Source organism: Ambystoma mexicanum, chromosome 1q (genome assembly GCF_040938575.1).
Source record: "Ambystoma mexicanum isolate Mex_15411 chromosome 1q, UKY_AmexF1_1, whole genome shotgun sequence".
In the NCBI taxonomy this organism is placed as follows: Eukaryota; Metazoa; Chordata; class Amphibia; order Caudata; family Ambystomatidae; genus Ambystoma; species Ambystoma mexicanum.
In genome coordinates, this window is record NC_090922.1 from 994,826,783 (window position 1) to 994,851,114 (window position 24,332).

The 24,332-nt window shown below is 46.1% G+C and overlaps 1 protein-coding gene across 1 annotated transcript in view; it reads right to left on the minus strand.

Moving 5' to 3' along the window:
• Positions 1-20,628, minus strand: part of DNAJB4 (DnaJ heat shock protein family (Hsp40) member B4) — a 358,470-nt gene extending 337,842 nt beyond the window's left edge. Inside the window, exon 1 of the mRNA XM_069641647.1 lies at positions 19,260-20,628. Coding sequence (XP_069497748.1) covers positions 19,260-19,470 — 211 coding nt within the window. The 5' untranslated portion in view covers positions 19,471-20,628. The remainder of the gene's footprint in view (positions 1-19,259) is intronic.
• Between the last annotated feature and the right edge of the window lie 3,704 nt (positions 20,629-24,332).

Consider the following 24,332-nt stretch of genomic DNA (forward strand, 5'->3'; position numbering starts at 1 on the left):
GCTGAAAGAGTGGAAGGATATCAGCACGCACCAATATCATGTAGTAATCATATATACAAAGAAGATAAAGTAACTTGCTGACCAATAAGTGTAAATACGCAGTAACTCAAGGTAAATGAGACATATAGACGCTTGCTATACAGCAAAATATAATGTGGTCGAGGACGGCCATGATAGGAAGATGGACGCCGGCTCGTGTAAGGATTCAGTCCACCTATCAGAGTAAAGAAGAAGAAAACTTTTGCAAGAGCCAATTATTAGACAATTAACAATGGATAAGACGCATATAAGATGGAGTGAGCACATCTGAGCACGTCTCTGGAGGCCAAGAGGAGCAAGAACACCCAGTATAAGTAAATCGAATAGCAGTAAACAGGAGGCTGAAATTGACAAATTCGTGGTCTCATCACACGTGATTCAGAAGTCAAAAACAAGGGCTATTCATTAAGCCTCGGATGAAGATTGTGATGTGCTAGCACTCCCTCCAATGTCCCAGAACAGAGAGAAGCCTACAAGGTCAACTACAGACGGGAAACTTTGACTTATGGTTGGACTGATGAGAGATGATGGACTAATTGGGAAAGTAGGGAGTAATCTGACATTACTCAAGCACCTGGGTTTCGTTTTGCTTACGTGCTGCTAACAAGCCAAAATTCCAAGGTTGGTTGAGCATGCCAACTAATCATAGGTTCTATGGGGCAACGTGCTATACAACGTTGCAAAAACCAATCCGCTGCCATTTTCTCTACTATAATCAGTATTATACGTATTTACAGGTAGTTCAAGGCGTGCCCTACAGATAAGCGCCATCCAATGAAGTACTAACCCCTGTGCATGCCATAGGTACATATGTTCCCCTAACCAATCCTTCCCTCCAATAGGTTTTGAAGTTTGCCACGCATTATGATGTCATAGATAGTGCATATTGGGATATATAACCTCAGTGTAATCAAGTTTGTTTGTGTGTGTGCAAGCATGAGTCCTTTGTTCGTCAGTTCACCTTGCTTTATTGATCTCAGAATAAAGTCGTATTTTGCCATATTTTCGGAGTCTGTCGGTTATTTGCTTGAGCTCTTTATTGGTAATTACATCTAGCACAAGAGACGCTTCAAGGTGCACACCAGTGAGGATGGTTGGTTTTATGCCATTAATTTGGGGCATGAGTGGGGCTTGCCCTATTTAGTGTAAGCTGTGAGGGGATAGGAAGAGTTTGATCCCCTTGCAGAAACTCAGCTTGTGTTAAGCCACTTGTTTTTTAATGTTGTCCAAGATTGTATGGGAAATACCTTGCCACGTTTGGAGATTGAGATTTTCATTCCACCTATTGTGGGTTCATTGTAAGGCATTTCATTTTAAATTACTGTTCTTACTTTTTTCACAAACCTGAAAAATGTCACTTGATCTGCTATTACCTAAGCCTCAGTTGAAACACCATTTCTTTTTTTTTTTTTATATATATATCATTACCCTTTCTTCGGCTGAGTATCTCCCTTGTTGGTAATGTGTTCATATGTTCAGCCTGAATCTCATGAACTGATCCCTAAAATACCAGTTAGGGAACATCCTAAGATATCTAGGAAGGTTGTTTAGTTTTCGTGCTTCTTGAATAGACTTTCCATATAATTAAAATTGCCGGCGCTCCTTTTGGTTTGCTATCCAATCATGGATGTACACTTTTCTTTTAACCTTGTCTGGGTTATCCAACAAGGTATCTTCAGGTTCACCCAGTTTTCGTATGATTGTGTGGCACAGCACTCGCCATTCTGTCAAAGTTGAGTCCTCACTTGACAATCTCCATCACTCCTTTCTTGGGCAAACTCCTGGAGAAGCTGGCCATCTCCCAGCTCAATCTCCACACTGAAACTGTTGGTTGTCTTCATGATCATCAGTCTGGCTTCAGAGCTGCCAGAAGCACGGAAACTGCTCTCCTGAACATCCGTGAAGACCTGCTCTCCAACCTCGATTCCAACACCCCCTGTGTCCTCATCTTGCTTGGTCTCCCCTCTGCCTTTTGACACAGTCAACCATGCCATCCTGCTCAACCAGGCTATCACTGGTCAGGCCCTGGGGTAGCTGGCTTCTTTCCTCTCTGATCGACCCTTCCAGGTCCAACTTGGGTCCTTCCTCTCCTCTATCTCCATCTCTACCTGTGGTGTTCCCCAGGGGTTGAACCTCTCTCCCTGTCTGTTCAACCAATACCTGGCACTTCTTTCCCACCACATTGCCGCTCTCTGCCCCAACTTCCAGTGCTATGTGGATGACACTCAGCTAATTTTCAGGCTACTCTCAGCCACCTCTTCTCCTTCACCCATCTCTGACTGTCTGTCTGCTATCCAGGAGTGATGTGCCACCAATGATCTCTGACTTAAAGCCAGTAAGACTGAGATTCTCCACATCGGTACACCCGCTCCCCCCTTTCCTGCCACTCTCTGGCCGGCTTCTCTTGGCCCGCTTCCTGCTCCCACCTGAAAGGCTAAAAACTTTGGGGTTATCTTTGACCCCACACTCTCCTTCTCTCCTCACATCTCTGACGTCTCTAAGAAGTCACACTACCAGCTGCACCTCCTCAGAGGTATTCTTCCTTTCCTCTCCTTCCCCCAGAAGCTCACTATCTCCAGAGCTCTGGTTCTCTCTAGGCTGGACTATTGCAACAGCCTCTTTCTAAATCTGCCTGCTTCTACTCTCCTCCCTCTTCAACTAATCCAGAAAAGGACTGCGAGACTTGTCATTGGCTTCAAGCCCAAGGATCATATCGCTCCAGGACTGAAATCTCTGCACTGGCTCCAAGTGGCTGCGAGGATTAAGTTCAAAACCCTCTGCATTGTCAACAAGGCCTTCTGGGGCCTGGGGCCTCAATACCTTCAACTTTCTCTTCCTAAATATCTTCCTTCTCAAGCTCTTCGCTCATCCGTCTCCAACTCCCTCAGGGTTAGTCACTTCTCCAAGCAACGAGTTAGTGGTAGATCTCGCTCTTCGGCTGGGGCCTCCCTCTGGAACAGCCTCCCTGGCTCCCGGAAACTTGAGGAGAACCATCTCCGGTTCCGGAAGCATCTTAAAATCTTCCTCTGCGTCTGCTTTCTCTCCCCCTCGCCCCTGCTGAATTCCTGGCAGAAACTGAAACGGTTACCTGGCGACCCTTCTGATCTCGGGCCCAGGACCCGCCAGTTGCACAACTGCACTGCCTCCCTGGCAACCCCTGCACCTGGGGACTTGTTTTCTGTATCCCTACAGTTCCCTACCAGCACTTGCCTTGCACTTTCCACCAGCTGGCCATATTTTTTATTTATCTTATTTATTCTATTATCCCATGTACTGCACTTTCCCCTCCCTCTTCCCCCACCCACTTTTCCCCTTCCCCCTTCCCATGCACTTGCGCCATCTGAATGACACCTGGCCTAGTAAGATCGCTGTCTGTCTTCCCTCTGTTCCCCCTCTCTTGCCTCATCGCACCTTGAAACACTTGTGTATAGGCACGTTATAAATGCCATATCATATCATATCATATCACTTGCCACAAGCGCTTTCCTTAGAACTGCGAAACATCCTGTTTTTGGGTCATCCATACACTTCCTATACAGACATAACAATTTCCACACTACTATTTATTTCATGGCTGTGAGTCCCAGCTCCATCCGAATTGCTTGGATTGGGGTGCTCTAGGGCAAAAGAAGCACTCTCTTCCAGACATGTGCAAAGACACCAATACATCTGCCAAGAAACTCTGGTAGGACACCACTGTCTCTGAACGCTCTCTGGTCACATTCCATACCCTGCGGACCCACAATCGTGGCAACTCACTTGAACTAATGCTTCCCTCCTCCTCACTTGAACTAATGCTTCTCTCCTCCTCACCCACATTGTCTGCCCCAGAACAGGACTGCGAGACTTGTCCTTGGCCTCAAGCCCAGGGGCTGTATCTCTCCAGGACTGAAATCACTGCACTGGCTCCCAGTGACTGCGAGGATCAAGTTAAAAACCCTCGGCATTGTCCACAAGGCCGTCTGGGGCCTTGGGCCAAAATACCTTCAACTCTCTCTTCCTAATCCTAAATATCTTCCTTCTCGAGCTCTTCGCTCATCCGCCTCCAACTCCCTCAGGGTCAGCCGCTTCTCCAAACAACGAGTTGGGGGCAGATCTCTCTCCGCTGCAGGGGCCTCCCTCGGGAACAGGCTTCCTGCCTCCCTGAAACTTGAGGAGAACCATCTCCGGTTCCGGAAGCACCTCAAAACCTTCCTCTTTGCCTCTGCTTTCTCTCCCCCTCTCCCCCGTTAATGCTACTGAAACTGCAATGAATCTGCAACTGGGCCACTCACCGTTCTCGGTCCTTGGCCCAGCCACTCTCCCCTGCACTGCCTCCCTGGCAACCCCTGCACTACGTGACAGTGTCTGTATCCCTTCAGTCCCCCTTCCCAGCACTTGTCTGCACTTACTTCCACTTGCCACCAGCTGGCCCTTGTTATTTATCCTGTATGCTGTATGCTAATAACCCTGTACTGCACTTTCCCCTCTCCCTTTCCCCCTAGCACTTTTCCCTTCCCCTCTACCCTTTGCACTTGCGTGATCTGAATGACACCTGACCTAGTAGGATCGTTGTCTGTCTCCCCTTGTTCCCCCCCTGCCTCGTCACGCCTTGAAACACTTGTGTATAGGCGCGTTACAAATGCCATATCATATCATATCATATTGACTCATCAACCTCTGACCACACCCTCCTACATTTTAGTATCTTTGTGCTTCCTCCACTCTCGTGCGCCACTCCTTCCAAAATCACTTAATGAAAATTCAAGCCTGCTTCCGTGGCCACAACCAAGACCATGTCAGAACTTCCCTTCAAGTCCACTTCCTACCTCTGAATCCATTGAATTAGAATTTGTATTTCTGAGTTCAATTTTCCAATGGCATCTCACTTTGAACATTCGTGTCCTTCACTCCCCACTCGCCGGCACCCTCAACTGTGGATATCCACAGCCATCAAACAGCTGATGACGACCATGTCCCTCAGCCTGTACCACATGGACAACCTCACTCTCTATATCTCCCTGCTTCATGCAAGGAATCATTCCGTGCTCTCACTGCTCCTCTCGACACAGCCAAGTCATCTATAACAACAATCGTATCTGCTCTCATCAGTGCAAGCTATCCATGACCTTCCAATCAATGCTTGCCCGCCTCAACTCTGCCCTTCCCCTCTTCACTCTAACTGATGGCAGGTACTGTACCTCAACAATCTCTCTCCCTCATTCCTTTCCTCTGCCACACTCCATCTCACCCTCTCCTCACTATTGGATTCGTCACCAAACAGCACGGTTGAGCTGGCACCTCTCCTTTGGGCTTTCAGGCCTTCCTGTCCTACTGATGACCCCCCTGCAATGCATGCAGTCATTCAGCTAGTACCCCTGACCTGCTACTGTTCTCTCCTCTCTTCAGCCCTTGACTTTCCTCTGTTATCTTTCCAGCCTCCTTCAGAGTGGCCACTGTCCTTCCCAACTATTGGCCTGCCTCCCTCCTTAAATCTTCCAAAGTTCTCGAGGAACATGAACTTGGTGACTCTCCCCAATATATTAATAGCAGAGGCTGAATGGGGATAGTGTTCACCTATGCCAACAACTCCCTCACTATGGCTCATCACTGCCTTCTTTCATCACTCCTCATTCACATGTATCACTTTGACACATTTGACATAGTTGACCATCCCTCCCCCTTCAGAATTTCTCAAATCTTGGCTTTCAGGGAACTATTCTCGCTTGGGTGACCTCCTCCCTCACTGATTGCTCTTTTCTATTTCCTGGAACAATGGGACCATCTCTGCTACCCCGCTCCCAGTAGGAGCCACTGCAGTGTCTCTCCTGTTCATTTGCTCCTCACACCCTAAGCCTACAGGCAAACTCCTCTCCTCCTTTGGACTACTGCTCCAGCCTCTTCTTTGCTCATCTGAAATGTGTAATAACCCCTTCACTCCTTTGCTCATCTCACAGAGTATTAAACATTTCAATCTGCACCTTCGACAGCCTCCCACAATACTTACACACCTCCATGCCCTGTCTTTATGTGGGCTTTCTATACTAGAAATTGCTCCCTATTCAAATTCCTTCTTCCTGTGTTTAAATCAATGCATGGCCTAGACCTCACCCCCGCTTTGCTCAATCTTTCACCTAAGTCTCACCCAGTCGCACTCTGTGCTCCCTAGCTCTCCTCAACTGAATCCTTTGCTGTCCACACTGTGCTTATTTCTACTTTTGCCCTTCACTCTTCTGGTTTCCCATCACTTGAACTCCATACACTTTGAAATTAAGGATATTCCATAAATGACTGGCTTCAACATCACCCTTAAGACCCCCTTCTCTCCAAGGAGGGAGCCCCAAAGTCTAAGTATGCTAACAATTCCCAGACCTCAATGATCCAGCCACTGTCACCACTGGATTGCATATCTATACAGACATTACTGCCACTACATAGTGCAACCATTTTGCCCCATACCCTAGGCGGGTCTGAGGGCAACAGTTTTGGGCAGGTAGGGATCCCACAGCAGGGTACCTTTGAAGACCCTCATATACAGGTGATGGCTCCAGGCCCCGATAGCGTCTCACTGAACTTTATGAAATGTGAACCACAAATCTGGGCACAGATACAGACCATGATTTTTAATTTGATGAAGAAGCTGGTCTTGACATCAGGCTCATGTAAAATAGAGCAGATGGGAGAAGGAACAGGTGGCTAGTTGCCTTTGCCCGATCTCTGGGTTAGATTCTCATACAAAATATTACATGACAATGACTTACAAGAGATCAGTGGACTAGGCAACAGACACTATGCTAGCAAGGGTTCCAAAGTAAAATAAGAGCACCATAGATCAGTGATTAATCCTCCACCTGATATCAACAAAGAGTTGACAGCTAAAAAAGGGTTTGGTTAAATGTGTAACCACTCTGTACTCAAACAGCAGAGCATCAGTTAGATTTGGGAACTGTGGTGAAACCACGACTGATATGCATGGGATGAGGCAAGGATGTGTCCTTCCTCCTCTCATGTTCCTCCTACATATAAATGGTTTGCGCAGTGCACCGAAAATACATCAGGCAACGTGCCCAAAATCAAAAGTAGCCCAACACCATTGATTTTATGTGCAGAAGTCGGAGGAGTAATAACAAAAATCGATGGACACTGGCAAAACCTTTGTGACGATCATGATCATACCTTTAATACAGGTCATGATGATAGGACTAAATAATGCCCTAACTTGAAGTTCACAATAAACGATGAAGCACTTGGAAGACCTGGGAGTCCATTTTGCTAACAATATTTCATGGGCCTGCAAGGAGTTCATGCACAGCTGAGAATGTACCAGGCTATGTGTACTATGCTTGTTTTTCCTGGAAAATGGGTGGTGTAGAGATTAAGTCTCCCCTGAACGTGTATCAGCAGAAAGTAATCACCCAAGGCAAGAAGGGGTGGACAAGACTCAAAACGTGCCCTCGGCAATATCCATTGGCGAATGATAATCGACTCTCAGCGAGAAAGAAATTGTGTACTGTGTAATGTGGAAAACAAAGGGGGTGAGTGACATTGTATGCCGGGCTATTAGATTGCAACATAAACTGTTTACCCCGCTGATGGAACAATGGGCGCTGCGAGATAGGACTTGCCCTAGATGTTACTGAAAAAACCTTTTAAACTATGTGGCTGGGGTTACTTGATCTGCCACCAACATTATCATAAACAACGCCAATGCAATGGCCAACTTTCTACTAGGGACATAATATTAGATAGTGCCACAAAATAATGGGTGCACATTTGGCAAGATGGCATCTATTCATTGTGCAGTGATTTAGGTGGCAAGCCAACTGCACACGTTGGAAAAATGATGTGGCTTAAACACATAAGGCTGCCCAGGTTTCTAAAGAGGTTCTTTTCCCCCCAGAGCCAATGCCAAGTATTCTAAACACTACGACAAAGCCACTGTTCAAGCAGATAAGGGTGAAGAGAACTGGATCCTGGCACAAGAGAGATCCGCCTAGAAGAGATCTCCTTTCAGAAAAAACATTGCTACATAGAAGATTGCAGTCAGGGAATATTGTTTATAAATGTGGGATGGAATGAAAGAACACAGACTCCACTTTCTTTTATTTTGAGACTTGTATTGCTACCTTGGGAAACGTTTGTTGATTCCTATAGAAGTGTTGGCTCATAACTACAGGCAGGCCATGAAGCTTGTTCTTACTTTTAAGAATACAATATAAACAGATTGCGTATGTGTGTCAGACCCCAAAGATTAGAACAAGCGCATGGGTCTAAGAGGGAATAATGGGAAGTAAATGAAATATTAAGTGAAATGAGCCATAATGGACTGCCATTATTAAATAAAAATTGGCCACACCTCCTAAAATGACACAGTCCTGGACCTCTGATGTCCCCCCACCCCCCACCCTGACATGGACCATTCGGAGTATACTCCATTCGGAGTATGTGCACTATACCTGCCTAAATGTGATGTTCAGAAAGAACTGGTGCCAAGGTCATCAGCACCCATGACCCATAGACTGGTCGGAACTGGTAAGGACAATGGGCTGCTCATAAAAGAGTGTAAGTTGTTGTCATGGTGGGCATTGCAGGATAGAAAGTCATCATATGACTTGGTAACCAGAAGTGGACCCTGCAGGAGGGACAGGGATTAGTGAAATGATTCATTGTGTTGTCAGGAGGCGGAATACGTGTACCGGAAGGCCTGGTGATGGTGTGTTGACTCATCTCCAGTTCAGAACCAGGTAGGTGATCAGTGATCTATACAGATGAGGTGTCTGGAGGTCAGGTTGGGTGAGAGCGGTCAGTTCCAGATAGACGCAGGATGCTGTTCCTTGCCTTGCCAGGAAACATATGCGAGAGCCGATCATTTAAATAAATAAATATATAAAGTTTTCAGTCGCAGAGCAGGGGTGAGGTATTTTTTTCTTTGCAGGTGGACCTTTTTTAACGAATCTCCTCGACCCTGAGAGTGATGTCATTCCACCCTGATCCTTACTATTATTTTTCCTTTTAGTGGACCTTTTATTAGGCACCCCAATACATCTTTGCCCTTGGCAATGATTGTTTTAACTATGAACTCATTCACGCATGAGAATAAGGATCGAGGACTGCAGGTCTTAGACCGGCCAGGGTTACTGGGACATGGTCGGCGGCCTGAGTACAGCTGTAAGAACTGGTTTGGACCAGACGAGACAGTGTGGTGTTCATCGACACAGGAGTCATCACCGAGATGGAGGTCCAACGCCCCTCAGCTGAGGAGGAGATACCAGAAGTTATCATGAAGGATAGGGATTTATGCTCACGCGTTTGGGAGTTGCGTGACTGGAAGGTTGTCACTATGTCCCACATCTGGGACTGGTCAATAACAGAGGACTGTACTTTCATGAATCAGGGCATTGTTTTGGCAGGAGTTGAGATGTGTGTGCCGGGAAGGCCTAGATGCTGTACTTTCAAACATTCCCCAGTGACCAATGCCGAATAATGAGGGCTATGGAGGGTGGGTCAGGCCAGTCAGGTGGGGTCCCGTCAGATGCAAGATGCTCGTTTACCTTGACTTGCAAGCCAAGAAATGCAGTTGCTGAATTATGTTATTGTCATTTTAAGAAAGTGCAAATGATTTGAATTCACTGCTGCGGGGTTCGAAATTGAGATTCAATGAGCAGGAGCTAAAACCAGCACCTGGGTGTCAGGTGTCACCCGGTCGGCAGGAGCTACCGCCGGGGAACCAGGAGCTACCAGAGAAGCTCCTTTAACTTTTTGTCCATTTTGGATGAACCATTGTGTTTAAATGTGTATTAGATGTGTTCTAATTATTTTCTATTAACATTCTCAAGTTAACATTCTCAAGTTAATGTCCTATTTAAATGTTTGGAAGGCCCCAGTTGGTTCTAGGATCCCAAAGTTGCTCCTGGTAGCTGTTGGCTTCAAGCTAACCAGGCTCTACTGTGCTAGAAGCAGGAGCTCAATTTCGAACCCTGCTGCTGCCACATCTGAACTGTACAGAAGTGGCAGCTTGAAGTTACACTTACATATTAGTTACATTCTAGTTTATTGTTGGTTTTGGTTTCCTGTACTCTTGGTGTGGGTTACGTTTAGAGTTGGTAGCGGTCTGGTTAAGAATTGATTAGAGCCCAAGTTACTGTTAGATTGGGTCTTACACAGACATGAGGAGGTTCAGTTTACTGTTTGTTGGGATTTAGTTTACTTCTGGTTAGGTTCTAGTTTAGAGTTGATTTGTGTTTAGTTTACTTCTGGTTAGGGTCTAGGTTACAGTGGAGTGGGTTCTAGTTTGTAGTTGGTTAAAATCGAGATCACTGTTGTTAATGACCAAATTTACAGTTGATTGGTGTCTTGTTTATTTTGGTAATGGCCTTGTATAGTTGATTATGGTCTAGTTTACCACTTGTTATGGCCTAATTGCTAATTGGATAGGGTATATTTCAATGTAGGTTAGGGTCTAGTTTAGACTAATTTAACACTGAAAATCTATGTGCCAAAACATAACTTCAAGAACTTGAAAAGGATATATGAAAATGGTACTTCTGCATTGTTGCAAGAGTAAGACAAATGTTGAACTAGCAAATTATCTACTCCAATTCTGTACTGTCTGAATTAAAGTTAATGTTGTTCAATCGTAGGGGTGCATTGGTGTGCATGCTCCCACTATCTGATATTGTATACAATATAATATAATACATTTTTGCACCTTTTTGACAAAATCAAATGTATCTCAATCATTGTTTTGCACATATTTTGGTGCTTTAACACCGCCTTTTGGCCAAAGCATTGCTGCAGAGAGAAGAGGGACAGGAAGGGACCTTGAGAAGCAGAATATTTGGTTGGTATGGCAATATGTATGGTATCAGCATGCATTTGCTGCATCACAGATTGTTATTGTATGTGTCCTGCCATTTGCCATGATTTCTTCTGTCAGCAGGTCTCAGTGCAGGCACAAGCAAACAAAGGAAAAAAGGAGAGCCCAGATAATTACGAAACATAACTAGCTATCCTAGTCCCTTACCCCTATCCTATTCCCAGTGTCTCACACAAGTCTTATACCAACAAGAAAAACCTCAGAACAAAAGGAGGTATGGTCCCTCATCCCAGTCCTATTCCTAGTCTGGTCCTACTCTTAATTCCACATCCCAGTCCTACTGCAAACCGCTCTTCCCAATCCTACCCTTACTCTCTCCTCCCAGTCCCCCTCTCAGTCCACTCTTAGTTTTCCATCTCATGTTCATGTCCCAATCCCTACTTCCAGTCCTATTCCTAGTCCCTCGCCCCAGTGCCTAATCCCAGTCCAACCCTAGTCCTTCATCCCAGTCTCTCATCATAGTCCCTCATTCCAGTCCTTAACTCCAGTCCTACGCCCAGTCCATGGCACTGGTTTCTCAACTCAGTCCTACTCCTAGTCATTCGTCCCAATCCCTTGTCCCAGTCCTATACCTTTTCCCAGTTTCTCATTTTAGTACTTAATCCCAGCGCTCCATCTCAATCCTACTCCTCCGCCCAGTACCGCATCCCACTACCACATTCCAGTCCTATACCTAGTTCCTCATCCCTTGTCCAGTGCCTCATCTCAGCCCTACTCCAGGTCCCTCCTACCAGTCCCTTGTTCCACTACCACATTCCAGACCTGCACCTAGGTCCTCACCCCAATCCCTTGATGCATTCCTACTCCAATTCCCAGTCCCTTGTCCCAGGCCCTCGTCTCAGTCATACTCCTATTCCCTTGTCCCATTTCCTCATATTAGTTCTACTCCTGGTGCTTCGACCTGAAACTCAGCCCAGTCCTATGCTCAGTCCTAATCATAGTCCCTTATCTAAATCCTAGCCCCTCATTCAGATCCATTGATCCTGTTCATCTCCTAGACCCTCATCCAAGACACTTGCTCCAGTCCATCCCTCCAGCCCCTTGTCTCAGACCTACTCTTAGCCCGCATCTCAGTCCCTCAGCCCAATCATACTCCCAGTTACTTGTCCCTCATCCCAGTCTCTTGTCCCATTCCTAATGCTAGTTCCTCGTCCCAGTCCTACACCCAAGTGCTGCATATAAATCCTTCTCCCCAGTCCTTCTTCTAGTCCCTCATCCCAGTCCCGCTCATAGTCCCTGCTCCCGGTGTCTCGTCCAGCATTACTCTTAGCACCTCAGTCCTACTCCTAGTCCCTTGTCCAAGTTCATCATATAAGTTCTATTCCTGGTGCCCCGACCTGTAACTCAGCCCAGTCATATGCCCAGTCCGAATCCTAGTCCCTTATCCAGTTCCTGGCCCCTTATTCCAGTCCCTTGATCCGGTTCAACTCCAAGACTCTCATCCAAGACCCTTGTTTCAGTTCATCGTCCCAGCTCCTTGTTCCAGTCATAATCCTATTTACTTGTCCTTCATCCCAGACTCTTGTCCATTCCTAGAGCTAGTTCCTAATCCCAGTACTTCACCCTAGATACAAATCCCTTTTCCCAGTCCTTCTTCAAGTCCTTCACCCCACTCCCTTTTCCTAGTCCCGCTCATAGTCCCTGGTTCCGGTGTCTCATTCCAGTACTAATTCTTGCCCCTTGTCCCAGTTGCTTGTGCCTGTTCTAGTCCCTGTACAGGTTCCTTCTCACAGTCCCTTGTCCCAGAGCTGTGTCTCAATCCAAATCTGAGTCATGCATCCTAGTCCTTCGTCCCACTGTCACGTTCCAGTCCCACACCTTTTTCTTCATTCCAGTCCCTTCACCCGGTTCAACTCCTAGACCCTCATCAAAGACCCTTGTTTCAGTTGATCATCCCAGCCCCTTGTCCGAATCATAATCCTATTTACTTGTCTGTCATACCAGTCTTTTGTCCCATTCCTAATGCTAGTTCCTCATCCCAGTCCTTCACCCTAGATATAAATCCCTTTTCCCAGTCCTTCTCCTAGTCCTTCACCCCACTCCCTTTTCCTAGTCCCGCTCATAGTCCCTGGTTCCGGTGTCTCATCCCAGTACTACTTCTAGCCCCTCGTCCCATTCACTTTACCCAGTTCTAGTCCCTGTGCCAGTTCCTTCTCATAGTCCCTTGTCCTAGAGCCTTGTCTCAATACAAATCCGAGTCATGCATCCTAGTCCCTCGTCCCACTGCCATGTTCCATTCCCACACCTAGTTCTTCAGGATTTGGGTTGTTTGCCTGTAACGGAAATGTTTGCGGCCGTAAAAGACCATAGCTAACTTGACCATTATAGTCAAACAACCAAAAGTACATGCCTCCTCAAATATACCCTACAAATACACTCCCCCTTGCTCATCTTTTGGGGGCACACCTCGGTGTGTGCAGCCGACTCCCTGCGACACCGGTTCAGTTCACTTACGTGCTTGGGAAACGGCACTGCAGGGTCCTTTCCTTTTTTCTCTTGTTCTTTTTTCTTCTTCTAACCACATTCCCCTATGTGGGGGACACCCCTGCAACTCCCATTACCATTATAGCGAGCAAGGGGAGGAGGGGACACCCCAGCAACACCCTTCCCCTTGTTCGCTATAATGGTCATGTATGCCATATTTGATCGAATTTTTGGTTTTAGGGGATTTTCGTACAGCCTAAATTCGGTCAAATATACCATACTTTTTTTTTACAATCTTTTTTGGTATTTTCAGTCCCTCTTCCCAGTCCCTCATATCAGTCCTATCCCACCTGCCTCGACCCATCACTCACTCCAGTCCTATGCTCAGTCCAACTCCCTTACTCCTCCCTCTCCTAGTCTCTCGTCCCAGTCCCTCATCCCAGTCCCTCATTCCAGGCCTGTTCCTGCTGCTGCGGCCCGTCACTCACCCCAGTTCTGCTCGCAGTCCTTTTTGCGTGTCCAGGTCCTTCATCTCAGTCCCTTGTCTTGGGCCAACTAGTAGTCACTTGTTTCAGTCCCTCAACCCAGTCATACTCCCAGCTCATTTTCCTTCACCCCATTCCTTTGTCGTCCCTTGTACCAGTCCCTCACCCCAGTACTACTCCTAGTCCCACCTCCCACTCCCAGTCCCACCTACCAGTCCCTTTTCTCGGTTCCTCTCCCAGTGCCTTGTCCCAGACCATCTTCCCTGGTTATCATTCCAGTTCCTCATCCCAGACCCACTCATAAACCCTCATTCCAGTCCATTGTCCCAGTCCTACGCCTAGTCCCTTGTCTCGGTACCTCACCCCGTCCTTCGTCCCAGTCCCTTGACCCAGTATCTAGCCTACTCCCTTGTCCGCTTTCTATTCCTTGTCCTCGTGCCGGTCCTTCTTCCAACCCCTACTCATCTCCCCTCATTCAAATCCCTCTTCAAAGTCCTACTCATCCTGCCTTTTTTCCAGTCCCTCTTCCCACTCCCCCATTCAAATACATGTTTTTTGAATAGCAAGATGTTGGACCTTGTTTACAAACCCAGGTGAACAGAGCTTGAACGTGTGTTTTGACATTATTGATACTGGTGTGTCGGATGTAACCGAGATAACAAGCATGTTAGGGGCTTCTGTAGCAAGCTGGTGAAGCCGCAGGCTTTTTACCCCTGTTTCTAGTCCAGCCCTCAGCTACCAATATACAATATTAGAAATATGTAATCGGCCAGCAGAGTCTAATAATAGTTACGTGATGAGCAGCCCTCCAGCTTAGAGCCCATTCTTCATGGGGCTGACACAAATGCATGCCTATAAAAGTGAAATGCAATGAACAACTACAAATCCAAACCTTTTAGCTTTGCCAGAGCTTGTTTCTACCAGACCGAATGAATCGAGTGAAAATATGTTACCTTGGATGTGTAATTTATTAACCAGTGTTTCTTGTTTAGAAACAAAGATTTTGCTGAGAAATAAAAACTAACTTGCTCAGATGATCTTTTGAATAAAGTGTGACTTTGGTGAGGGTGAGAGCACTTCACATGGGTGATGTATTAATGCGCTGTTTATAATTAGACTACAAAAGCGATCTTGGTATTTCATGACATCATATACATTTCCTTCCTGCCCAGGCAAAAAGACAGAAACATTTGGAAGGGTTTGTGTTGGCTTCCTCTCCCCTTCCTCGTGCCTCCAAAGGCCAAGTGGAGCTCTCGGTGCACAAAGAGGCCTGCTAGATAGTTAATAGGGAAGAGCTCGCTGTTGATGTTGCTTTATTACCACATTCTACATTTGAAGATACAAGCAAAAGCAGACAAATCTTTTCCAAACACAAAATGGTCTATTACTTGCCACTGATAACACAGCTGCCTATTCATCATCCCTGAAAGGTTTCCTTTTTAGGTTTAACCTCATAGGTGTCACTATAAGGAAACTTAGTGGCGCAAAAACGTTTGGTATGGATTGACACATGACAAATGTGCATATGAATATATATATACCTTTTTTAATGTGTCATTACTCCTCCTTGCGTGTGCTTGTTTCTGGAATTCTGATTTGCTGAAAGTTAAACACTCTGTGTGTGCCTTCATGGAAAGAGTACCAGATGTCTGCGGCTTGACAGAACAGTGTGTGTGTGTGTGTGTGTGTCTGTGCGTGTCTATGTTACTTTTTTTGTTTGACTTGTGTGCCTGTTTTCTATGAAGCACTTCAAGACTTTTTATTGCTATAAATGGTCAACCATTATTGTACTTTATTTATGGTTTGAAGTTGATGGGCCTCATTACGACCCTGGAGGTAACCATAGCGCTATTAGTGCCATGGTTGCCTCCAAAACCTTACCGATTCCGCCATGGTGAATGGAGCAATTACCGCCCCATTCCAAGGTTGGCAGAGGCAGTAATTCCCCATTCACCATGGCCCTTCCCCATTCCCATTTTAGCCCCCATAGGGCTCAATGGGAATGGGGAAGGCTTTGATAACGGTACTGCAATTTGCGGTACCGTTATTACCTCTAAAGTCCCTTTACGGGTCCCTTCCTTAATGGCTGGTTTTACCAGCCATTAAGGGAGGACCCGCAAAGGGAACTCGTAATAGGGCGATAAGGGATTACCGGTACCTGTGCCTTTACCGGTACCAGTAATCCCTTACCGCCAGGGTCGTAATGAGGCCCGATATGTGTATTTGGGCTGCACTTGATATATGGCAGCTAAGCCCCATTGGCTTTGCCAGTGCTTGTTTGAATCAAATTCTGTTACCTTTCCGATATATTCCAGGTATGAGTATTCTCTAATATTAGCCATTTTCTTGTCCCCGCAGGCAGCACTGCTTTGACGAGGCGGTGGCTAGGGAAAAAAAAATAACTCAAAAGCAACCTATGGAATTTAAGATATGACGATATGAAGGACGATTTTAAAAAACAAAAAAAGACTAAAACATAGCTACAAGAAATGGCAAATAATTCATGATACAAAAGAGATGCATCCAAAATGTTGAGAATTCTGAATTCCAGACAGTCCAAACACTTTTGGCACATAATTAATAATGTGGGCGGTACGCATGATCACCCCGTAATACATTCTAAAAGGGAGGAGGTCTGGATAGCGCACTTCTCCATGATTTACATACGGAAATCTATTAAAGAGGATGTGGGAAGGCTTAGCTTGGGATATGGAATTCGCTAAAAATGACATACTTTAGATCTTAACAAAAGCTAAACCCTCAACGGCTGCAGCACCGGGTGGAGTACAAATGGTGGTTTTTAAGGGAAATCCCATTTTGTGGTCTGAAATTCTCTATAACTTCTTCCGGAGGATCCTGTTTTAAAAAAAAAATCTTAAATCGTAGAAAACTGATCTTGGTTCCTATTTTCAAGAAGGGCAATACAGGCAGTCCGGGCAATCACAGACCCTTTGTCTAACTTAATTCAGTGAGCAAGATCTTCTCTGCAGTTGTCCTGAAAAATCTCATAACTTGGATGGAGAAATACAAATCATAGGAAGTAAATCAGTCAGGATTCAGGGAAGGGTTAGACACAGCATTAAACACCTTCACTTTATATCTTATCCAGCAACAATCCAAGCTATTGAGTCAACCCACTTATGTGGCATTTATTGGTCTGTCGCAAGCTTCTGATAAAGTTGCTTAACATTCGGAGACATCTACATATGGACACCATGATCCAAGTCTGTTTGGACGGTAAGGGTTTCCTATCAGAACCAATTCCTATGCACAGAGGGTTGAGACGAGGGTGCGTACTAGCCCCAGCATTATTTAACCTCTACGTAGCGGATATGGAAATGGCTTTAGCTTCTCGAGATACTTATCCCCCTAAACTAGGCCAATGGCAGATCAGGCACTTGGCCTACGCTGACGATATAATTCTGTTCGATCAGAAACCCATAGGACTAAAGCGCGATCTGAATACGATCGCAAAATATATGAGAGAGCTGGAGGTGGAAATAAGCTGCCTGAAAATAAAATTGTAAATGTTATCCCCAATGTTATCCCCGAAAAGACCAGAAAACCCCACTTTGACTGGTACCTGAATGATATAAAGCTAGAACAGGTATCTAGATTGAAATACCTGGGTATTCATTTTGAATAATGAATTTGATCTTCTGATAAGTCTGACACTTAGCGCAGATGAAAAAAATAGCTGATATGGCAATTTTTCTATGTTGTTACGTTGCTGCTTATTAAGTTCTACCGTGGTAAAATCATTCCTTCACTGGTGTATGGGGCAGAATCCCTACCATTGAAAGCCCAATGGAGCAAACTGGAGGGCATGATTTGTAGAGTGGCTCTAAATCTGGCCAATGGCGAGCCTATTGCAACTCTATGGTTTGAATTCGGACTCAGTTCTCTTCAATTCCAAGGGCAATGGAAATATTTGACCTTATATGGCAAGGTGTCTGGATGTGAGTAATGAGACTCTCATTAAACAGCTTTTAAGTGTAAAAGAAAGTTTCAGTAATTGGACTCGGTGAGAACCAGAGAGTCAATTCTCAATTACAGACATTTCCGCATCTCGCATCTAACAGACAAAGGCCTTGGCTCCATTCCTCTATATGCAAGAAAATCCCTGAGTCGCAGGTGGAGGTATCATTTTCTAAGATCTGAGCTGAATTTGCTTCCCACCAGCAAGATTAACAACATCAGATCTGGTGGGACGGAGGAGAGGACTGCATGCAGACATTGGCTAGAGTAGGCAAAGCCAGAAACGTTAGAACACTTGAGTTTGAGCTGAACGAATTTGCAACAAAAACATACAGTACATTTTTACCACATTTATAGATTCTTTTAAACTCAACAGCGATGAGGATATTTGGTCAAGGATTACGAGCGGGAACCACATTTCTCTCAGCATCTCCATGACAAACTACGAGCATCTCTAAGACAAACTATCTATATGATGTTTTTAGATTAGACTGGCATAGTAATGTATTGTGTCATATGTAGTATTTCATTGTGAGTCCTCACACTTGAAGTCTCCCTCGCTGGGGATGTCTCACAACTTGGAGCACAGTCTCACTCTTGACCAGTCTCAGTGGCTCTATTACCTGCTAGCCTGAATCCTAAAACGTAGGTCCTAGGCCATTACACTACTTCAATGGCAGGTGTTGGGACTTGGGGCTCATCCCTTCTTGCGGGTGCCCCCTCAAGTGCCATAAACAATGCGGTTGGCCAATACCAACAGAACACAAGTCCTAGCCTGCACCTGGCATACATATGAACTTCTAGGCAGTTTCGTCCTTTGTCCCCCTGTGTTTGACTATCTCCACCACAAGTGCATTGAATCTGCCAGAAGGTTGCATCGCTCTTATCTCATGTTTGAGTTGGGATTAACCTTATCTACATTCAATGGCTGTGGAACCCTTCAACATCTCTGGCATTCTAATGCTCTCTAACAGAGGACAGTGAGGGCTCTTGAGGGACAGGAAGCGATCCTGCTACATACTTCTCAGCCTAGTCTTCAGGGTTACACTAACCTCTACAGAGGAGCCGCCACTCAGTATGTGGCTATACTGGTATGGCACTCTGTGGGAAGACCCGAACACCTGATTGCTATTCCCATGTGTATCCAGTTTGTTCGCCTTGCACACAGTCCCCTCCGGGCTGCCACCTCTGCAGTCATGTGAGCAATACCAGATTGGCGCTGTTAGACAACGGTCGTGGCTGGCATAGCATAAAACTCATCACATAGAACGGTACTAATCTCCAAAATGTAAATAAACTTTATTGCAGCACTGAAACTGAAAATCAACTTCTTGGTCAAAATAGTGCTTTTGCTAAGCCTCGCAAGGCACCTCCATAACTCTAGGTACCTGAGATCTCTTAACAGCAGTGGGGGGAATGTGTGTGTGTGTGTGTGCGCGCGCGTGTGTATGCCCTCTCTTGGGGCAGAGTTCACTCACCTTCTTCGCCAAACTGGTCATAGATGTCCCTCTTCTTGGGATCGCTGAGCACCTCATAGGCCTCGGCAACCTCCTTGAATTTGGCCTCAGCTTGAGAGGCCTTGTTCTTGTCGGGGTGCCAGCGCAGAGCCTGCTTCCTGTAGGCTTTTTTGATTTCCTCTTCAGAGGCGCCCCGCTCAATGTCCAGCACATCGTAGTAGTCCTTACCCATTGCCTAGAGGTGCATCTAGCCCAGAGACGTGTCCAGTGCCACACACTTCTGGCAGCTTCTGCGAGATCTCGAAGTCAGGCCCCAGAGGGTCTTGAAGGCCAGTGTCTAAATGTGTTCTCGTGGTTATATTGGCATAGGCCGGAAACTCAAGCCTTGAGTTCCAGTTCTGAATCTCCTACTTGACAACTGGGTGATCCTGGGCGAAATATCTCCCTCTGCCTAGTTCCCTTATTTGCCTAAACTGGAACACTAAGAAACATGCACCTTCGGGGCCTCTCCCGAATGCCTATGTGGGGGCTGCCGCCACAGTTCTACCAGATCAGCATTTATGGATCTAGAAGCGGAAGCATTGCTGCCTATCAATATCAGCTTCTGCGGGCTGGCTTACGGCAATGTCTGCAACGTATGGGCTTCTGCTTACTTATGAATACAGCATTTGGTCTATGGCAACTGCTTCAGGGAATCGTAACTCCTGCACAATATACCAGAGCTGACACTGGAGAAAATATAAAAGCAGCTCCTGCACACTCGATTCGGGCAACTTCCTATGGGCTGCGCTCTTTGGCTACCTGCTGGCACTCTGCTGTCGGATCTGCAATGCGCGCTTTCGAGGGGTGATCCCTGCACTCACTCTCTCTCTGCAGGATCCGCTCCTATACTGTACTTTCCGCTGCTGCTTCTCTCTCTGCCTGGGCGGTTCCCCGGGCCTGCTCTCCCCTGCAGCTGTTCTCTCTCCGGCACTCAGGCTACAGAGTTGTTGCTGCGGGTTCTTCTTTCCGGTGGCTCTGCGTTGCGCATTTTCTAAGGACGGCGAAAACCGATTTCTTCTCTGGTTTTCTTCCGCAGCAGGCCTCCTCCCTGTGGGAGGCTCCGGCAGTATCTCCCGGTGTCTCCGGCAGGCTGTTCCCCTCCCTGGGAGATACTCCGGCGGGCTCTGTATCAGTCCGACCCAAGCGCTGCCGTCACTCTATTCCCCCGGGCTCTTATTCCCTCCTCTGATGCTCATATATAGAGAACGGCTCCTCCTGTCCGTCCCATCCCCGGCCTCGCGTGGATATCTCTGCCGCCCTCGCTCGGGACCTGCAGCTCATTATAGAAAGACCGAGAAGCATCCAGCAGCCGCAGCGGCCAACTCCGGGACCTAGCAGCGGCCAACTGCGAGACCCAGCTGCCCTGATTACACTGTGGGCCTGGGAGTCCTCAGCCATGCCAGGACCATCGTTCAGGCAGAGACCCCCCCTTACCATCCCGTCACAGGAGGCCTGTCTATTTTAATCCAGCAACCCGAGGATTACATGGACCTCAGACGCTTGCTAATAGCTACAGGCAAAAGAGTTATGCAGATAGTTGTTCGTTGTTTTTTTACATTTTTTTTAAGGTATATGGCTTTAAAATTGATCGCCTGTAAAGCTATCGACATTCTCGTGAACTGCTGGGTACTTGCATCAACATTAGGTACACTTGAGCAATCGTGATTAACAACCTTGAATATTACTATGGGGTCAGAAACCCACTTTCGTGACAATAAGTCAGACCCATTCTTTGGGAGGGTGGGGGGGGGGTTATGAAAGGGGTTACCCTCTGCAAGAATGTTCTTAAATCAATGTGGGAAAATCCTGCATTTTACAGCACATTTTTCAAAATAAATTGGGAATAAAGCCACAGGATTTACAGGATGTGCTGCACTCATCATATGTAAACAACAGTAAGTTAACTTGCTGTGCTACCTTTCCAGCTTGTTGTCTCATGAATCACCATTCAACAATTTCAGTATTGTAAGTTTCACTGCATTATCAATAATAATATAGAAGTAAGCATCATCTTTCCCAATGTGCAAGACAAAGGGGGCATGTCCCCCTTTGCTCCTCTGTACTCTGTGCCTGTGATAACTTTAGGACACTTATCCAACCATACCTGGTCCCTGTTAGTGGAAGCAAAAGACCTGGAAGTCAAATGAGTCCTTGTGAGAATCAGGAGTCTTGGGAGAGGCGTCCTATTGTAGCTTCCATCTGGTCGATGACACCCTAGCATATTGGATGTCTCTCTACTCTTTAGAGGGTCATTACGAGGTTGGAGGTAAGGGATTACCGGCACCGGTAAGGACACCGGTGCCGGTAATCCCTTACCACCCTATTCTGAGGTCCCTTAGCGGGTTCCTTCCTTAACACCTGGTTTTACCAGGCGTTATGGAAGGGACCCGTTAAAGGCATGGTCTAGTAAACATTTTTATTGTCCCTACGGGTCGGCCATGTTCTTTTAAGCCTAAGTGGCTAGATTTTAGAAAACTTTCCTATGGACCTTACCCGAGTTTTCGTCCATTAAACGCACGCGAAAACAAGCACCAGGGAGCCGCCATTTTCTGATGATCCTATCTTTTCCCCGATCACCCTGGCTGACCTGCTTTTGCGGCACTAAATCAATTCCCCCGCCCCTGAGCCTGACATTATCAAAACATTCATATTCCCCGCCTCTCCCCGTGACGTTACTGCTGCGTAGGCAAACGCGCCCAGTCGTCTTCTGCGCGACTCCACACAGAACCCGGAAACCAACACAGATAAACTCACAACACAGCGCGCCACAATTCGGAATATGAAACTGTACTTTAAAATGAAACAGCAACACGGTACATTTGGTAAAGTACATTTATTTGACATTAAATGTTTAGAGAATATTCAGCAATTGACATATGAACTCCGGAAGCCATTTATTTTCTTTTATCTGTATCCGCAATAACTGTTCCGTTTCATCTTGAGTCACGCGCTGTTCCTTTATGGTACACAGGGTGTTCATTTTCGTAAAAAGAATCACTTTGGAAGCACGGTGAACCGCAAGGCTGTTCCATCAACTAGGCACTAGTCCAGCCTAAAGGTTGATATGTTGCTTCTAGCCACTAGTACAGTGTAAGGGCATGTGGGCCCTTGGCGATCGTCCCATAATATGGTGATCGTGCTCCAGTTGTTGACACGAAGCTGCAGGTGTCTGCTGAAGAATCCATCCGCCGGTGTCTCAAACAGATGGCAGTGGCAGTAAGGGATCAAATACCTGTTATGAAAACAAAAAAATGATAATTAGTCTCGCTAGCCGAACTTCATTAATATTACTCATTTTATTTATTACGGCCGATCAGAAACTATTCGCTTGCAAGGATAGTTCAATGGAGTATGTTCGTCTCTAAAATCAATGCGAAAAGTAACGAGATAAATCAAGGCCAACACACAATGATAAACGACAGTCTACATGCGTGAGGAATGATATGATATATGATATGGCATTTGTAACGCACCTATACTCAAGTGTTTCTAGGCGTGACGAGGCAGGTGGGGAACAAGGGCAGACAGACAACGATCCTACTAGGCCAGGTGTCTTTCTGATCGCGCATGGGGAAGGGCTGTACATGGTTAGTTGAATACAAATTAAATAGTAGGGCCAGCTGGTGGCAAGTGCAAGGTAAATGCCGGGAGAAGGGGCTGAAGGATACAGAGACAGTCCCGTAGTGCAGGGAAAAGTGGCTGGGCCAAGGAGCGAGATCGGTGAGACCAGTGGACCTGCATGCCCATGTGCCCACTACGAACAGTTTTACTTGCTTTTCCTAGCTCTTCATTCATTCATTTATTCATGCATCCATTCATTAAATCTTCATTCCGGTATAAAAGCATGTAAAGATTTACTTACATTATATTTGAAATTTCCATTGTGTCTCTTCGTAATGCAGTCTGTAAAACGGACCGTGCTCTTGACAATGATTTTTCGTATACTGACCTAAAACTGAAGTTTCTGAATTTTCTGCCTTATCGTCTCTTACGTTATTGCGCACTCCCTTCAAATGTAGTTCTTTCGGCATGGTCCCTGTCTCAAGGTCAAAAAACAATAGACCCTTATACTTGCAGTGCGACTTGTGGGCCTCATCTGGGCGCTGTCCTTCGCATTCTTTATTTGCAACATCAGGTAGTATAGGCATCTGTGAGAACTTGAAGTTTAGAATCCGTCTATGTAGTCCGCCTCAATGTGCAAATGCAAACTGGCTTCTCTCCCAAATGCCACGGCCCGCTTGGCTGGCGCGTTCTAAGTGCCCCAATTTTGTCCCCGTTGTCTGCGAGCTTTGCAGCCCAAATTGAGACATTTAATTTTTGGCGGAAGGTCAAAAGTGAGATTTATTGTTTGTTTGTTTTATTATTTGCAATACGCAAGCCTCCCCTCCGTTAACAGTGCGCAGCATTTACATTTACATGAGATGAGACATGAGAAAAATATATACATACACATATGTGAGGTGAATAGAGAGAATTCAAAGATGACACCCAGCTTGTTCGCCACCCATGATGGTGAAGGTAGGGGTTAGGTTTACAGGTACACTGTACAATAACATTTATTTACAAAAAGACAATTGTATTGCAATTATGTAAACCGGGATTTGTACTTCACAATCAGCTGTGCTTCGGGTGGGCATGGCACAGTCGCAATGTTCGGTGGCAATGGATCACTGCTCTGCACAGAAATGTCCAAAATTCCATATCTGTGCTTCTCTAACACAGCAACAATAAGGCCTTTCACAAAGTGGAACTGCATTTCATCATAGACTGGTTTGATCACCCATTGCTTACTTTGTTTTGAAAACACCTTAGTGTAGCGAGGCATCCTTACTTTACCCCTAGTCCTAGATTGTTCACGCCCGACATTGCTGTTATGGGCCAAGACCGCTAGTAGAGTGCGATGTTTCATGCCCCGAAAGCTAAAATGCAAGCGCTTTGGCCTGTACTTTAGGCACATATTGTGGAACACCTCCAAATCTCCAGTGTGACAGAATTCTGTCAGTCCTCTCAAATCTCTTGATAGAGTTTTGTCGAAAACAATCTTCTCAATGG